Below are 19,702 nucleotides of genomic sequence, written 5' to 3'. Positions count from 1 at the left end.
CCTTCATAAACATAGGCTTCCTCTGTGGGAACTCGGTGTCATGGCAGTAAATGCCTCTGGTTGACTGGTGTTGAAAGAGTTAAAGTCTAATTATAAGAGCTGAAGAATTTTACAACTTTTTATGAGAAAATCAAAGTTGGAATAGTAGCAAAGCAATTTCAGCAAATTGTGGTGTTAACATGTAAATTGCTTTTTTAAGTATCATAGCTAAAATGAATAGAATTATCAAAAAACATCCTGAAGGTTATACGGCCAGTGCAGTAAACTGTAATTTGACTTATTTTATGATGTCATAGTTCATTTGCCAGTCTTTCATACAGACCCTGAAACAAATATATCCAAGAAAGCCTATGCAAATCTAGAATATATGACATTAGTCTATATTTGAACAGTTTCTGAAAATGAAGAAAGTCTCTGGGCTCCTGTTCTTTATTTTTTATTGCATTATTTTTTATGAACAGTTTTGTTTCTGTAAAATATGTTCATCTCAGTGACTAGATGTTAGTCTTCTCATTTGCATACTAATATAAACAATCATGGCATTGACTATCAGTATAGATTTGTTGACCGTGTGATTAATGGAGCGCTCCAAGAGGCAAAGGGATGGTGTGGTCACCAATGATCCATGCATATATTGAGAGTTAACTAGATGAGGAAAGACATGACAGATTGCAGATGGATAGTGAATCCTACACTATGGATGGTGCCAATATAAATGATATTCTGTCACGCATCACAAGATTTCATTCAAAGAACGGATACACAATACATTTTTAGCTGTACAATGATACAAGACAATACACTTGCTAAAGTACTTGATTGATACCTCTCCCCGCCCCAAATATTAGTTTGTCAGTCAAGTAGTACAAATGAGTTGTAATCAACTGAGAAGTGTTTCACGTTTGCTAATAAAAATAGCTGCCGCAAACATGCATCTTCAGTGAGCTCTTCCTTTGGAATATGCTCTGAAATATTGTTCATAACCACCCTACTATTCCCAATTTGGAAAAGACCTGACATGCCACGTTTTATGTGGGATACATGGACAGTGGAAGTGGAAGGACTGGGCATTACGGCTGGGACGGAAGCGGTCAGGTTAGAACGTGTGGGCCGACGCGTGTTGTCGACATCATGCCCGCTAGATCTAGACCCGGTTTGAATATACTGCCGCTTTTGCGCTGCTGACGGATTTTCCAGCTTCGTACGAATCGTAGTTTCTTCACTGGGATTAGGGTTAAGAAATTCTTCTTCAAACCATTTGCTTTTTACTTCAAAAACACCAAAAATGCTGCCGAGGTAGAAATTGCCGATGTCCGACATGTTTGTTTACAAACAATAGGGTCAACAAGTTCGTTGTATTCATATGCGGTGAATCGGTCACTTTCATTAGCGGTCTTAAACTGCCATTCAAGTACGGTTTTGATGAACTCTCAGCCAATCAGAATTGAGTATCACCCCATGTCGTGCTAGAATATGGAATGTGAACTCAAAATACTATGTTAAAATACCTCAGAATTTAAGGAAATAAGAACTTTACATAAGTACTGATTCTGAACAATGTAACAATTTTTCTCAATTTGTCTGCCAAGGACACTTAGTTCAGAATACTAGATGTCGGAGTAGTTGATGTGACTTGATCAGCTGACTGTGTGTCCTTCTGATTCAGACAAAAGGGGCTTTGTGCTGGCTCATGGTCAATGAGATAACAATTTGTTCACCTGTGCCGTAGATGACTTTGCATTACTTTGGAGATGTTTGAGAAATTAGTTGTGTTTTTCTCTTGTTTTCAGGGTAGTTTAGAAGACTTATTGTCCAATGAATCTGTTAAACTGGGCTGGGATTTCCGCTGCTCGATACTGAAAGACATCTGCAGAGGAATGGATTTCCTACACCGATCAGAAATAGTATCTCATGGTCGATTGAAATCCACAAACTGCTTGGTTGACAACAGGTGGACTTGCAAAATTGCAGGTGAGGCAGTTAAGATGTTTGTGAAACCGTGTAAACTCAACCATGAACCATGAAACTCAACCTCTCATGAACAAATATTCTTACTGTGTTTTTGTTGTGAATTCAGAAAAATATCTCATGAAAGTCAGGGCTCCGTTGTTCAAAACAACCTTATCTCTAAGGTCAACGTTATCTCTAAGATTAAAACCTTAGACCTTTACTAAGGTTAGCCTCCCGTTGCACGAAACAACCTTAACTAAGGTTAACCTTAAGTTAAGGTTGATAACTAAGGTTGGCCCGACCCAACCTTAGCGTCTCTAAGGTTGGGTAGGGAATATGGCGACTGCTTTTATTTTATACAAGGAGATTGAGAGAAGTTTGAGGAAGCAGAGAGTCTACAGAGACAGGACGAGTCAACTGGACACGCTGAATGATTTCGAACTGACTTCTCGCTACCGTTTGTCACGTGAAGCTATTATAGCTCTTGTAGAAGAAGTTGAGCCAATAATCGGAAGGAGTACACAGCGTTCACAATCGGAAGGAGTACACAGCGTTCACACGCCATTTCTGTAGAGTCACAGGTGCTCTTGACTTTACGCTATCTCGGCAAAGGTGTCCGAGATCGGGGACCTTCACGGCCTTGACAAGTCAACCGTTTCGAGATCCCTGCACAGCACAGCCAGTGCTTTTTGCACGGTGCTAGATAATATTCATTTTCCATGGGGACCACAAGAACAGATAGCAGTTAAAGAGGGCTTCTACAAACTATCCGGGTTCCCCAAAGTTCTTGGAGCGGTTGACGGGACTTTGATCCCAATAAAAAGACCACCCATCGCCGAGGAAGCAGCGTTTGTTTGCCGGAAGGGCTACCACGCCGTGAATGTTCAGGCTATTTGTGACAGCTCTCTTCGGTAAGATCTTTTCTTCGCTTTTTTAATAAACAAACACTGGAAAGGCATAATGATTTCAGTATTTTCCTGTAGTAAGACCGAAAGGTAAAAATATCCCAATACGTAACGGGTTTGTTTACATTAGTAACGACCTTGACCTGACATATTGATGCTAGTTCCCTGTCCAGTTAAAAATAGTCTATCAATTTCACTGACTTAAAAGAAACGTTATCATGTTTATTCTCTTATATTTCCGGAATGCTACTTTATGTTAAAAAGCTTGTTGACGCATTAAAACACTTACATTGTTTATCTCAGATTAGAACTACAAACGTAATGGCAAATATTTATTGAATATTACACACCTAAATAGTGAAGGGTCACTAGCATCTGCCTTGACACCTAGACATGTAAATGAACATACGAGATCAAGATGTAAGTAAATGAGTAGTTATAATCCCTTGTTTTCTTGTCTACAGCTTCACAAATGTGGTAGTCAAGTGGCCGGGGTCGACCCACGACTCGCATATTTGGAGCAACTGCAGCATTGCCACTCAGATGGTACAGCAGGCACCAGATGGGTGTCTCCTTAGTGATTCTGGGTAGGTTGTGGAGGTTTTTAACCCCCTTATTGTGACACTCTAGCTCACATTTGTTGGGGGTCATATATTACTGACTAATATCATTTTAATGCTCGCTATAGCTGGTCCAGCATAATGACATTAGATCTATATAAGTATAAGTAATGATCCATGATTGAAAAGTGGACATTTCATTTTCACTTCCGCACATGAATATGATTTGGTTTTGAATGTATCAATATTTTCATATATTTGGTAATTGGGTATGTATATATATATATATGTGTGTTGATTTAAATCAAGAACACCTCTTCCAGCTTGAATATATACATATATATGCAAGCTGGAAGAGGTGTTTTGAATTTAATTCAACACATGTGGTAATTGGTATGTCTCAAAACAAAAAATATAGTGTCTAGGAATGTGGAAGTGTCACTTTAATTGTCATATCCATACAGAGAGTACACAATGGTTTTTTGTAACTATCAGTCATGACATCATTGATATGTTGATATATTGGTATAACAATCAAGTAATGATTTTTTGTAACTATCAATCATGACATCATTGATATGTTGGTATAACAATCAAGTAATGATTTTTTGTAACTATCAATCATGACATCATTGATATGTTGATATATTGGTATAACAATCAAGTAATGATTTTTTGTAACTATCAATCATGACATCATTGATATGTTGATATATTGGTATAACAATCAAGTAATGATTTTTTGTAACTATCAATCATGACATCATTGATATGTTGATATATTGGTATAACAATCAAGTAATGATTTTTTGTAACTATCAATCATGACATCATTGATATGTTGATATATTGGTATAAAAATCAAGTAATGATTTTTTGTAACTATCAATCATGACATCATTGATATGTTGATATATTGGTATAACAATCAAGTAATGATTTTTTGTAACTATCAATCATGACATCATTGATATGTTGGTATAACAATCAAGTAATGATTTTTTGTAACTATCAATCATGACATCATTGATATGTTGATATATTGGTATAACAATCAAGTAATGATTTTTTGTAACTATCAATCATGACATCATTGATATGTTGGTATAACAATCAAGTAATGATTTTTTGTAACTATCAATCATGACATCATTGATATGTTGATATATTGGTATAACAATCAAGTAATGATTTTTTGTAACTATCAATCATGACATCATTGATATGTTGATATATTGGTATAACAATCAAGTAATGATTTTTTGTAACTATCAATCATGACATCATTGATATGTTGGTATAACAATCAAGTAATGATTTTTTGTAACTATCAATCATGACATCATTGATATGTTGATATATTGGTATAACAATCAAGTAATGATTTTTTGTAACTATCAATCATGACATCATTGATATGTTGGTATAACAATCAAGTAATGATTTTTTGTAACTATCAATCATGACATCATTGATATGTTGATATATTGGTATAACAATCAAGTAATGATTTTTTGTAACTATCAATCATGACATCATTGATATGTTGATATATTGGTATAACAATCAAGTAATGATTTTTTGTAACTATCAATCATGACATCATTGATATGTTGATATATTGGTATAACAATCAAGTAATGATTTTTTGTAACTATCAATCATGACATCATTGATATGTTGATATATTGGTATAACAATCAAGTAATGATTTTTTGTAACTATCAATCATGACATCATTGATATGTTGATATATTGGTATAACAATCAAGTAATGATTTTTTTCAGATATGCATGTCGACCATGGCTTCAAACACCCTTTACTGAGTTGCAGACACGTCCCCAAGAGAGGTACAACTCTGCCCACACTAGAACAAGAAACACCATTGAGCGTGCATTTGGTGTTTTAAAGGCAAGGTTTAGGTGAGTTTGACCTGATTGTTATGTAATCAGAATTTAAATCAGTACTTGCAAACTAAATTATGATCAGGATTATTTTAAACCCCTGTTGCCAGAATATTGTTGTAAGATTTGATTTGTATGAAAATATTCCAGGCGTTTGCACAAGTCCTCTGGATGTCTGTAGTTCAGCCCAGACAGGTGCTCTGTGGTAATTATGGCATGCTTTAAGCTCCATAATTACTGCATCACCAAGGGAGTGCAGGTACCACCGGGAGATGTACTGGAAGAGGCAGAGGCGGAGACCAACACCCCACCCGCTCCCAGGCAGTGAGTAGATGGCAACACCGCTAGGCAGAACCTTGTCAACGAAAGATTTTCATGAAATGTAAGTAAAAACAACTCCATTGTATATCACATAACATTAAATTTAATAACGGTAAAACATTATCTTGATACAAGTTTGAAACAAAGTGAACAACAAGAAGTTATGAAGCATAAAAATCATAAAATAGTTTGTTGTTTTTTTGTTCCCATGCATAATTCAGATAAGCTAGTGAAAAAGGTAATACATGTACAGCAGGTGTGAGTTAAAAACCCATCAATATCATTTTTTTAAGTTTGTCAAAGATTGAATATTGGGATGAAAGGCCAACGTTTATTTATAAAGTTATCAAAGCTGTTATTTCTTCTTGCTGTGAATCTTTCAACAGCAGATATGTCTTTCAAAACTTGTAGGAATTGATTAGTTGTTAAGGTGCAAGTATAAGTTAAAAAAATTGCAGAAAATATTATGTGGTTTAGTAATTGTTATTGCCTAAAATGTCAAACCATACTGCAGATTTTGTTATTTTAAAAGTCTGTATATTTTTGATAATATAACTTTCAATTTCTTTCCAAAAACTTTGGGTTGCATTACACTCCCAATATACATGGCATAGAGATTGATTTTCAACATTACAAAAGCTACATACAAAATTATAAACAAGTTTCATTCAAACAAGCTCCAAAAAGGATTATCTCATAATTAGATAATGAAGTTGATTACAATTCATGCAGAAACTGTATTACGGGAGAAACAGTTTTGTATTCTGGTAGGTTAATTACACTTTTTTTTAAATTCAAAGTTCTCTCTTTCCAGGGCCAGCCTGTCAGTCTCCACCTGAAGTCGCTGTTCCGAGACAGCCAGGATTTTTCTTTGTACTTCAAGGAGGACCTTCAGTATTCCAGTCCTTTCCTTTTCACTAGCAAGGATGGCAGTCACGCCTGGCTGAGCTTCCCTTTCTGTAGAAAAGGTAATAATTTCATAATTGCGATTTGTTTTATTGTCCCCCGCCGCAATGCGCAACGGGGGACTATGTATTCAGCGGCGTACGTACGTCCCGATTCAAACGACACTTTGACCACTTTTCAAACTCTTGTTAACGCGATATCTCATGAACTGTTGCACCCAATGTCTTCAAATTTTGTGACAGCCTACATTGGGGGATTATGCAGACACCATTCGATTTGGGTGACCTTGACCTTATTTTCAAGGTCACCACGACACTGACCACTTTTCAAACTGTTGTTAACGTGATATCTCATGCACTGTTGTACCCAGTGTCTTCAAATTTGGTGACAGCCTACATTAGGGGATTACGCAGGCACCACTGTATTTAGGTGACCTTGACCTTATTTTCAAGGTCACCACGACACTTTGAACACTTTTATAAACTCTTCTTAACACGGCATCTCATCGACTGTTGTACCCAGTGTCTTCAAATTTGGTGACAGCCTACATTGGCGGATTACGCAGACACCAGTTGATTTTGGGTGACCTTGACCTTATTTTCAAGGTCACCACGACACTTTTCACACTTTCAACTTTTGTTAACGCGATATCTCATGCACTGTTGTACCCAATGTCATCAAATTTGGTGACAGTTTACATTGGGGTATTACACAGACACCAGTTTATTTGGGTGACCTTGACCTTATCTTCAAGGTCACCATGATACTTTGACCGCTTTTTAAAGGCGATATCTCATAAAACATTGCACCCAATGTTTTCAAGTATGTTGACAGCCTACATTGGGTGATTATGTAGACACCAGTCATTTCAGGCATCTTGTATGTGACCCAAAAATAAAAAGTAGTAAATATAGATATTCCATTCTTTAGCGGCGGGGGACATTGCCACATCAGTGGCAAACACTTGTTGTTGTATGCAATTAAACTGTTAAGTTAAAAATTCTTGTTTGCTATTTATACTACACTCTGAATTAAGGCTTGGAGGGGTCTAAATTTACTACCTGGGTACATTGTTGTGGTAAAACAATACATTCTTCACCTGGGTCCTACTCAGTACCCACCCGTCCCAGCCCTAATCTAAATCTAGTAACTTTTCTTACTTGAACATGTCCTACCTACCAGATTTTCTTGACTTGTGTGTAACTTTAGTCCTAGAATGGATTTCAGTTGCTGCAAAAAATATCATTAATATTTAGTTTTTTATAGAGATAAATTATAACCAATACATTTAATATGAGTACACATTTATAGTGTTGGTATTGCCATAAAATTATACTAACATATACTTGAAATTACAATGCACTATGTTTGACATGTTTCTGAATATATTCTGTTCATTCAAAATTGCTTTGTTTTATTTTACCATTTACAGTTGTTTGGGGCCTTTCACTATCAGGTTGTTCGGCTGCCTGCTCTGTTGATGGCTGTGATGTGGAGGGTACTAGGGCAAGCTCTGATGTAGCAGTTGATGGCTGCTGTACTGTTGATGATGGTACAAACGCACTTGATACCACAGGGAGGCTGGTCAATGTAAGTCCTGATTCTGAAAATACATAAATATGTTTTAAATTTTTTTAAAAGTTTTTTGTGAAGTAGGTGTAAGGTTCACATTATGTATACCATGATACGCCAAACCCGGCTAGGTTGTGCAATTCTGAATGTTGCCATGATACAGTATTACTTCTAAAGCATTGATCAGTTGAAGATATTTTCTTTTCAAATATGAATTTGATTCAATTGATAAATATTGCTTTAATGCATACAGACAGACATGACAGACAGACAGACAGACAGACAGACAGACAGACATACAAATACACATATTTACCAAATGCTTCATCTACTTCCACAACCGTGCATACTGGTGCATCTTTGGTTTCCAAGGTGACGCAAACTGCAAAAAAGTTTTAAAAGTAAATTAATGTATCATTTTCATCACACAAACTATTTTCCTTTGTCGAACTGTTAATGGAAGACATCAGACATCTGCAAATGACATTACCCTTAAAAAACAACATTACCCTCATTATACTGCAATGTGCAACCTAATAATTGGAATAGCGAATTCCTGTAAATATTTAGTTTCAAAACAAAATTGATTTGTTATTGAATGTGATTCTTTTGCAATTGATGTTGAAATGTTGATATGAATTTGACATACATATTCATAGATATATGTATGGTATAATAGTAGTGTATTATTTATCACATACTTTCCTCCACTTCACTCTCTAATCCACCAGTTATTCCTTCAATCTGGCACTGAGGAATCATTGACACAACCTACAAACATGAAAACACACAATTATTACGTAAATGTTTTTGATATGCTGGAAATGTTTGAGACTCTGGAATGGGATGAGATAAGGATTTACTAACTTTAACTATGTAAGACCAAAATGAGATAAATTTCATCACTTTTTTTAATAACCATTTTAATAATCGATCACAAATCCAACCTTGTGCTCCAGGTCAGACAGACCAACTGGTGCTGGACCCCCGCCTGTCTTGCAGCTCTCACGCCGCACATCAATGGCCTTCTCCTTCACCTGGGATCTGGAAAATGCCATCATTTATACTATAATGCAAATACAGCATAAAATTAGTTATCAATTTGTTTTCAAGTGTTCTAGTAAATCGCATTTATATCAATTTTCATGTAATTTACACACCTTTTATTGCTGTGATAGCTTGCAACATTTTTATTAAGGTTATACCTCATTATGTAAATATTTCTGAACATTAATGAAAACTTTATTTTCAAAAAGAATTATAAAAGAGGTGCTAATTGTATATATGGGAATATATCTGGCAATGTGTTACTGTGTGTAACAACAATACTCTATGTGTTAAATCTCATACTGATTTATTGTTAAAATATATATTTCAATCATTTGGGAAACAACAAAATGAGTGTTTTGTCATTTATCATTGTTGGTGATGATCAGGATAATTTGCCACCTACAGTTGAAATCAAAATTATTCAACCCCCTATTTCAAAGTCAGAATAATTTTGAAACTGTTAAAATCAATGAAAGCATGACATTTTATTTAATTTACACTTTTCCTTTGTGTTTGTTTGTTAAAAATACTTAAACCATACTTGTGTCACTATATCATCACAGATAATAAGTACTGTCTCTGCAATAAATGTGATTGCATGTTTTGGCCATGAGGGTTGAATATATCTGAATCCAACTGTACAGTAATAGGATAAAAAAATTAAAAAATTCATATCAATAACAACCATTTTCAGGGTAAACCATACACATGATTATATTGAAATCTTGATATGTCTGTATATTTCGAGTATGGTTTAAATTGTTGATAATTACTTTAGCCAGTAAAACACACATATATTAAACACAGCTTTGAATTGGCTATCGATATAAAGAAAATCAGGTAATTACTCACTTGTAATCGTTCCATTTCTTCCGTATCTGGGCTCCAGATCTTTGGACGGACGAACAGGCGTTTAGTCTTAAAATAAGTAAAAAAATAAATAAATGTAAATCTCTTTGTTTATATGATTGATATTCACTTATATTATACAGGGTTCGTACAGGTCATGGAAACCTGGAAAAGTTTTGGAATGTAAAAACTTGACACAGTCATGGTGGGCACAAGTTTGCTGTTATTTTTCTAATAAGTAAAATGTGCTATTATTTTTTTGATGTCATTTGGGTCATACAATATGTGTCCACTTCAGAGTCTTCAATTTTCACGTTTAACAATTTATAAATGCACTGGGTCGCTGTTTGTCTTGTGATGGAAAAGTTGCGAAACATCCTGCAGAAATCACGGAAAAGTCATGGATTTTGATGGTTTTTCAAGTATATGAACCCTGAGAATATAAGGGTTCTATAGGTTTGTTGTCGCTCATGTTCCAGACTAGTCACTACACATTTTATAAATATTTGCTTTCAATCGATGTTGAAAACGTTTTGTGATACAACCCGGAAGTAACATTTACTTGGTTGCGATTTCATCCCATTCCCGTATTTTGGTTGTGTTGGTTACTGTTGACGAAAACGGGCCGAACAACACACTCTGTCGCGCCTTCCCCTCGTCAGCTATCAAACTTATCTCGGAAGGAGAAAAGTTTGAATGCCGATTGCGCTTCCGCTGAGACATTGACATTGTTGTCGTCTGCAGGTGCGAGCAGGGGAGATAATTCACGTGGTAACTAGGGACGCTTCCGTAACTCCAGCGCTGAAGAGTTCAGCCTTAGTTAAGGTTACGGCTAAGGTTCGAGTCCGACTTAAGGTTGCCCTAAGGTTGTTTTGTGCAACAGGCGTAACTTTTTCTTAAGGTGATCGTAACTCTAACCTTAGTGTTTAAGGTTGACCTTAGCTAAGGTTGTTTTGAACAACGAAACCCAGATCTTTTACGACATCATGCAGATTTCATGATGTCTCCAGAGAGAGTCACATCAAGAAAACCTTGAACACTTCGACCATCCACTTAAATGTGTTTGATGTCAAGTCCGCCATGCCACTGAGCTTTATGATAATGACAACATTTTAACAAGCACTCCGAAAAATTACTAGCTCAGGACTCCGATGCAATCAATTCCAATTTTCCCTGATGAATGAAATATGTTATCAGGATGCTTATATTATTGAGAGTAACATACCATAAACTATTTTGTGTCTACCACAGTTTCATTCTTAAATCATAGAAATGCAGCCATTGACAAGAGTTGTCCAAGGTTTTTCTGTGCAAATAGATAGGGGGTATTTTGTTTTGAGGTTAAACTACAGGAACTAACAACAATGTCTAGCATTAAGTAAGTTATTTCTAGCAAGAATACTTTCAAAGAAATCAAGCATCCAAACACAGTTTGTGCGTACAGTTTTGTGAATGAGATATCCTTAAATATCATCTTGATATCTGCATTACCATTTAACAAAAGAAACTGCTTCCCATGTACCACTTGCTTGACAACGACATTAGAATCTATGTCGAAACATCGCCTATATAGAATAGAGAAGTTGTATATCCATAAAAATAGTCCTCATTCTTTAACACAAGAAATACAAATGAATTGCAAATTTCACATTGATCTGTTTGTTATCATTTGTTTTTTCATTTGAAGCAATACAATGTGAAATTTGACTGTATGGCATGAAAAATTATGTTTTTCTGAAACTTGTATTTTAAAAAATGGAATGTGTGCATTATGCTGATGTGCACATAATACCCAAGAAGAAATGTTGTGGTTCCGATTTAAAATTTAGGGTAGGTAGGTAGGATCTTATTTTTTTACATTCTTTTTTAGAAGTAAAGTACAAACTAATAACACATTTATCAATGTGTAATTGTCTATTCAATCAAGCTTACGGCCATCATGTCGACTTTCTCTATCTGGGGGAAAAACAATGGTATTTGAAAGCTTATTGTCCCCTGTCGCAACGCAGAACGGGGGACGTACGACGTACGTCCCGATTCTTGTTAACGCGATATCTCATGAACTGTTGTACCCAATGTCTTCAAATTTAGTGACTGACTACATTGGGGGATTGCACAGACACCAGTTGATTTTGGTGACCTTGACCTTATTTTCAAGGTCACCACGACACTTTGACCACTTTTCAAACTTATGTAAACACGATTTCTCATAAAACATTGTACCCAATGTCTTCATTTATGTCGACAGCCTACATTGGGTGAGCAGACACCAGTCATTTCAGGCATCTTGTATGTGACCCCAAAAAACCAGTAGTAAATATGTTATAAATATTTCATTCTTCTTAAGCAGCGGGGGACATTGCAACATTAGTGGCAAACACTTGTTACTTTATTCATACCGCTTAAAAAACATAGGATCAGCACCAGAATTCAAGGGTTGGTTGGTTAATCGAAACCACAACATTTTGTTTTAGGCCAGATGGACCTCAAGGAAATAAAATGAAACATTTTGTTTTCTAGGGTTTGGAGTTCCAACATTAAGATATGGTGCTAAAAGATTGTCTGAGAATGAGGAAGCAAACAAGCTCAGGTATGGATGATCTGATACACTCGAGGAATTCCTCAATAGGATATAACAGTTTATATGTAAATATGTATGGTTTTGTTCATTTTCAGGTCATACTGATTATTGTGGTTTTGCATATTTTTCTTTTTTGTTTCTATATGTTTTGTGCAGAAGTGACATGGATTTTTGGTTTTACCCAATAATTTTTATTAAAAAAACTAAGGGAACACATGAAGAATGCTGTACATATTACAGACATAGTTGAATGTTGCTGTTACTGTATATACAAAAGTGGGAAATATGGAAACAATAATGTCCCCAAAACTAAAACTTAACAAAATTGAACAGGAATGCTCTCATAAACTTAATGGTAAGGCTCTCAGAAAACATGAAAATGCAAAACTAAAAACAGATGTTTGGGTATTGAAATGGTGATTAACAGCTGAAAGGTTTTTCTATCTCAATACGTTTTATTGCAGAAGAAATGAAATTTATATAAAGCAAGAATGTAAACAGAGTTATGTAGTATGTGTTGATTTGTTTTTATGGGGGGAAGAAAGTCCTGTTTTAACTGTTGTGAATATCCGAAGCATTTCCCCTACTTCTTATTTATAAAGTGATAATTTATAAATCATTACAATGACTTTTGTCACATCACATACACTGCACAATGCAGACTACACAATGACATCCATAACAAATTCTCACTTAACAAAACAGTTCAGTGCTAGTAGTGGTGGTGGTGGTGGTAGTAGTAACAGCAGAAGTAGTAGTTGTAGCAGTAGTAGTAGTAGTAGTTGTGTCAAAAAGTGAGTTATGATATTCACCGCCCATTATTAATTCTTTTAACTGGTATGGATAACAAAATTTATATATTGGCTTCTTGTCCACAGACATACACACATTGTTTTTCTTACAATCTGAAGCATGGGTACTCGTTTTAACCCCTGCAACATGGACTCAATCCGTCCATTTCCAGAGCAGACCATAGAAACCATATACAGTATTTCTACCCCAAATAGATAGGTCTGGTTGGGAACTGGTGCCTTTTGGTAGTTTTGCATTTCTGAATAAAATATTTTTCTATGGCAACAGATTTTACTTTGACTGAAATTGGTGTTGCTGCTCCTTTAAAATTGTAAAACCATTCAATACTCTCCTTCCACTTCTTGGGTATTCAAGAACCTAATGACTGCTTATAGTATTGACATAAATCAACAGTACCACTGTATTCCCAGTATCAACATTGCTGAGGTACCTCAAACCGTGGAAGCACTCAGGCAGCCTGTTGTTGATACAAGCATACTAGTATATGAATAGTTTACATCGGTATGTTATCGTTAGATCAATGTGAAGAACAATGTTTATACTGTCTTTCAGATCTGGATTTATGTGTACATGATGACAATATGTGCCATAACTAGTTAACATATTCATCAAGAGTATTTTACCACTGCGGGGGATATTGATGACTTTGTCTTCCTTTGTAGTAAAACTGGGCCTTTAGTTTTTTATGTTTTTTTAATGATTTGTTTTTAAGACATGGACAACTGTCAGCATAACATTGTCTTCTCCTTTTTTTACTAGTACACTATTCTGGACAGCTCCAGAGTTTCTGACTACCTGCTCATCCCTTGGTGATGTTCAGTCTGGATCCAAAGCAGGGGACATTTACTCGTGAGTGCATGGAGTAACTTTCAAGGAGGACATTATTAGTAGATACATCTTAGTGTTATTGTCACGTCTTTGAAGATCTGGGTTAGAATTGATCTTCAGTAACCCATGCTTGTCGTAAGAAGTGACTAACCGGGATCGGGTGGTCACGCTGGTTGACACATGTCATCGTATCCCAATTGCGTAGATCGATGCTCATGCTTTTGATCACTGGATTGTCTGGTCCAGACTCAGTTATTTACAGACCGCCACCATATAGCTTGAATATTGCTGAGTGCGGCTTTAAACAACAAACCAAACAAACTGTAAATATAGTGACTTCAAACTTGCAGGCGACAGTCTAAGTTTTGCCTGGGCATATTCCAGGTGACCTTATGTCGGACATACACATGGAACCCTTTGGGGCACCAATGAAAAATATCATGGTTAGACGTTCCTCCGTTTACAGTGCTTTGAGAACCCTTGAGCTTGCTGGGTCTTGGAAAATAACTAAATTATTGTGACAAACTTACTTGCCTAAGGTGAGACCACATGTATCACATGTGCTTCATTGTGAGGCAGGACTGAAGTCCCAGAAACTCGCAGGAGTCAAGCTGCCAAACACGATCACCGATCCAAGGACTCGCTGCTTAACTTCAACTGCTTTGTGACCCAGGCTCTTTGCACAAGACCACACACTGCCTGGATGGTTGATCTTCATATCTATCACTTGATTGTATGTCCGAGACTGGATTATATGCAGACTGCTGTCATATAGCTTGAAGATTTTCCATTACAAACAAAGCCATGGAGAAAGAAAGTGTGTTGGGCACTAATTCAGTTGATATTTTTTATAAACTTCTTTTACTGCTTTTCAGTATGTTTTTTATTGCAAATGTCTGTAGAAATAATATATGTAATGTTGAATCTATATATGACCCATATGAAAATTTCTTTAAAATGTTGGCAGATTTACAATCATTGTCACTGAGGTCTGCACCCGAGAACAACCTTTCACATATGAACTTCAAGTTATGGAGCCCAAACACATAATTCAAATGGTTATTGACAAAGATAATCCAGACAACAAAGAAGCTCAAGCAGTAAGTTCAGAATAGATGTGTTTTTTCTCTAGTTGCCCCATCACCTTTGAGATTGGTGATTTCATCAAGAATACTAGTCATCAAGATGACATGCCAAGATGTGACTGCAATGATATTCAATAATGTCTATATCCCTTGCTCTATTTCAGTTGTGGAGAGAGCTTAAAGCAGATACCATGATGCCATTCCGACCGTATGTAGAAGAGAGCTTTTTACCAGAAGACTATGATGCTAAAGCCAACATGAGGAAGGTGAGCCCGACAAGAAACACATTCAAGATTACAGTAGCAGCAGGCTCCATGTCAGATTGGTGACAGTTCACTCTTGAGATATAGTTTTTCAAAAACTATTTTTATAAACAGTGTTTCTCCAAGAAACTTATGTTATATACTCAGCAGCAAAAACGTCAGTACGAATTCAAAATTAGATAGGCACTATAATCAAATCATTACAGAAATGGACATAATAAGCGGATCAAAAACATTTTTAGTGTACAATATGTTGACACATCAATGAATAACTCAGCACAATTCCAAGACATTACATGACAATTTGCAGTCCATTCAGATATATCAGGACTATGGGCTGGCCACTGCATAATCTTGACACCGTTCTGCTGTAGGAAGTCCCGTGTAGCTCTTGCAGTATGGGCCCAGGCGTTATCATGCTGGAAAATGTTGTTTAGGTGACGTGTGAAATGTGGTATGACGTGGGGTCTGAGAGCTTAGTCGATGTAGCGCACCCCTGTGATGCCGCCTCCTCTCCCTGGACCAAGGTTCTGGAACACCACAGGACCCACTCTCTGGTTCAGGCCTATTCCACCCCATACCAAGATGCTTGCACCTCCCCATGAGTCTCTTTCCATAACACATTGGTCTGAGTAACGCTGGCCACGTCGTCGCCATATTCTTGTTCTTCCATCTGCAGTTGATACGCAGTACCGACTTTCATCTGTGAACAGAACAGTTCTCCATTGCCTGTATTGCCAGTTTTGGTGTTGTAGGGCAAACTGTCGAGGGTGACGAGGGGTGAGGATAGGTCCACGGTAAGGTCTATGGCAGTGGAGGTTCCCGCTGTTAAGACATCGACGTACTGTATCTGTACTGATTGGTCTTCTGTTTGTTCCCACTGTCTGGCGTGCTGTTTCGGATGCCTGCATGAAGGCATGCTGTACATGCTGTTGCACAACATGGCGGTCTTGTCATCTTGTGGTCACCCTGGTCTGCCAGTACGGGGGCGATCATTTGTGGTGTTGGTGGCCCGGAAACGTTGCTGCAGCTTGTAGATGGTCCGAACGTTGACCTGGAAGTGATTGGCAACGGCTTGTGCAGTGTGGCCAGCTTCAAGTCTTCCTAGCGCCTGGTTCCTTCGAGCTGTCGTGAGTCGCGGCATCCTGCTGATGTTGTAATGTGAATTTTCAACCAGGTTTGGGAGTGCATTTTATAGGGCTGGTCCTTGTGAACAGCACGTGCAGCATGAGTTGCATGAAAACATGGAGAACACCGTACCATCTCCGAGATCAGGTAGCATTTTTTTAGACCATTTCCTGGGTTCCATTCTGGGAAGGAATGTCTTTGCTCAGGTAAAGTTGGAGATGTTGTCAAAAATGTACAATCAAAACATTAAATGAGTTTACAGTTATCCGTTCTGCGAAGGAAAATGCCAAACTGACGTTTCTTTTGCTGCTTAGTATAGTTTTCAATGGTCATTTTAAGTCACCTGACTGAATGAAGGAAACGTCTCAGAAACGGATGAATAGATAAGCTCAAACATCACAGGCTTCTTCCAACCAATGATGACACCTGAATTTATTCAAAACAATTACATATTTATATTGGACTTCAATTTGCTGTCCTAAGCAGCCATATTGATAAAATGCTGTATGACATTACGGCCATTTGATAACTGCTGCAGTGTGATAGGTTCTCATGGTTTGTACTTGCATTGAAATTAGCATAAAATTTCAGTTTGTCTCATTTTGTGGTTGTCATCCTAGCTGTTGTTATGCAGGTAAGCTATGGTCCAATGGCAGTATCATTGCTTTTTTACTCCCTCACCCTCCAACCACATGTAGATCAGGGTTAGAATTGGTCTTCAGCAGCCCATGCTTGTAAGAGGTGACTAACAGGACCGGGTGGTCAAACTCGCTGACTTGGTTGACACATGTCATCTTATCCCAGTTGCGTAGATTGATGCTCATGCCTTTGTTCACTGGATTGTCTGGTCCCGAGTCGTTTATTTACAGACCGCCGCCATATAGCTGGAATATTGCTGAGTGCGGTGTTAAGGCCAGACACTGCACCTGACATATGACAAAATGCTTAACAAGTATTTGTTAGGTTTATTTAGTTTCAACTTAGAGGTATACATGTTAACAATCGATAAAGAGTCTTTTCCAGGTGATGGTGCCACCGGTTGCCATGGAAACGTCCAAAATGGACGCAAGCCTGAAAAAAGATGAAATTTAGTGAAAGTTTTTCTCTAAAACTAATAAAGATATCTATATAATTTCAACTTTACAACATACCTTGGGGTGTGTAGGGTGCAATGACAGAGAGATATTTTTTTAAAAAGACTGTTATTTTATTTAAAATTTGTTTTAAAAATCACTTTTGGGGGTGATTTTCACTCATATTTCATTTTCTAAAAAGAAAACCGCAACAAATTTGAAAAAGTCTCTCTGTTATTGCATAAAGTAATCAACTGGCTATATGTACACAAAATTTCATTGAAATCGGGCCAGTAACAACTGAGAACTATGTTCACTAAGATCGAAAAATGACGATATGGAGAAAATAAGGAAATAAATTTGGTCGTGTTTTCCCTACTTTAGCACAGAGATAAACACATTCAAAGTCTCAGTTTACTGAAGGAATGTATTAGCACGCTGTGATGCCGCCTCCTCTCCCTGGACCAAGGTTCTGGAACACCACAGGACCCACTCTCTGGTTCAGGCCTATTCCACCCCATACCAAGATGCTTGCACCTCCCCATGAGTCTCTTTCCATAACACATTGGTCTGAGTAACGCTGGCCACGCTGCTACGCCATATTCTTGTTCTTCCATCTGCAGTTGATACGCAGTACCGACTTTCATCTGTGAACAGAACAGTTCTCCATTGCCTGTATTGCCAGTTTTGGTGTTGTAGGGCAAACTGTCGAGGGTGACGAGGGGTGAGGATAGGTCCACGGTAAGGTCTATGGCAGTGGAGGTTCCCGCTGTTAAGACATCGACGTACTGTATCTGTACTGATTGGTCTTCTGTTTGTTCCCACTGTCTGGCGTGCTGTTTCGGATGCCTGCATGAAGGCATGCTGTACATGCTGTTGCACAACATGGCGGTCTTGTCATCTTGTGGTCACCCTGGTCTGCCAGTACGGGGGCGATCATTTGTGGTGTTGGTGGCCCGGAAACGTTGCTGCAGCTTGTAGATGGTCCGAACGTTGACCTGGAAGTGATTGGCAACGGCTTGTGCAGTGTGGCCAGCTTCAAGTCTTCCCTAGCCTGGTTCCTTCGAGCTGTCGCGTGTGGAGTCGCGCATCCTGCTGATGTTGTAATGTGAATTTTTCAACCAGGTTTGGGAGTGCATTTTATAGGGCTGGTCCTTGTGAACAGCACGTGCAGCATGCAGCATGAAAACATGGAGAACACCGTACCATCTCCAGGATCAGGTTAGCACATTTTTTTTAGACCATTTCCTGGGTTCCATTCTGGGAAGGAATGTCTTTGCTCAGGTAAAGTTGGAGATGTTGTCAAAAAATGTACGATCAAAACATTAAATGAGTTTACAGTTATCCGTTCTGCGGCGGCTGAAAATGCCAAACTGACGTTTCTTTTGCTGCTTAGTATAGTTTTCAATGGTCATTTTAAGTCACCTGACTGAATGAAGGAAACGCCCTCAGAAACGGATGAATAGATAAGCTCAAACATCACAGGCTTCTTCCAACCAATGATGACACCTGAATTTATTCAAAACAATTACATATTTATATTTGACTTCAATTTGCTGTCCTAAGCAGCCATATTGATAAAATGCTGTATGACATTACGCCATTTGATAACTGCTGCAGTGTGATAGGTTCTCATGGTTTGTACCATGTACTTGCATTGAAATTAGCATAAAATTTCAGTTAGTCTCATTTTGTGGTTGTCATCCTAGCTGTTGTTATGCAGGTAAGCTATGGTCCAATGGCAGTATCATTGCTTTTTTACTCCCTCACCCTCCAACCACGTGTAGATCAGGGTTAGAATTGGTCTTCAGCAGCCCATGCTTGTTGTAAGAGGTGACTAACAGGACCGGGTGGTCAAACTTGCTGACTTGGTTGACACATGTCATCTTATCCCAGTTGCGTAGATTGATGCT

General features: G+C 37.5%; 1 protein-coding gene and 1 long non-coding RNA gene across 2 annotated transcripts in view; both read left to right on the top strand.

Moving 5' to 3' along the window:
• Positions 1-19,702, top strand: part of LOC124265901 — an 83,540-nt gene that overhangs the window by 55,319 nt on the left and 8,519 nt on the right. The window contains exons 25-29 of the mRNA XM_046700754.1: positions 1,791-1,971; positions 12,539-12,608; positions 14,172-14,261; positions 15,208-15,340; positions 15,490-15,591. Coding sequence (XP_046556710.1) covers positions 1,791-1,971; positions 12,539-12,608; positions 14,172-14,261; positions 15,208-15,340; positions 15,490-15,591 — 576 coding nt within the window. The remainder of the gene's footprint in view (positions 1-1,790; positions 1,972-12,538; positions 12,609-14,171; positions 14,262-15,207; positions 15,341-15,489; positions 15,592-19,702) is intronic.
• On the top strand, positions 5,519-9,846 carry LOC124265883. Its single transcript, XR_006895574.1, has 4 exons — positions 5,519-5,702; positions 6,456-6,609; positions 7,980-8,137; positions 9,079-9,846. It is a non-coding gene; the product is annotated as an uncharacterized LOC124265883 (long non-coding RNA).

This window comes from Haliotis rubra, unplaced genomic scaffold (genome assembly GCF_003918875.1).
Source record: "Haliotis rubra isolate DU_JTF1 unplaced genomic scaffold, ASM391887v1 Scf122, whole genome shotgun sequence".
Lineage (NCBI taxonomy): Eukaryota > Metazoa > Mollusca > Gastropoda > Lepetellida > Haliotidae > Haliotis > Haliotis rubra.
The sequence above is the reverse complement of the archived record's forward strand: the minus strand, read 5'-3'. Positions and strand labels throughout refer to the sequence as shown.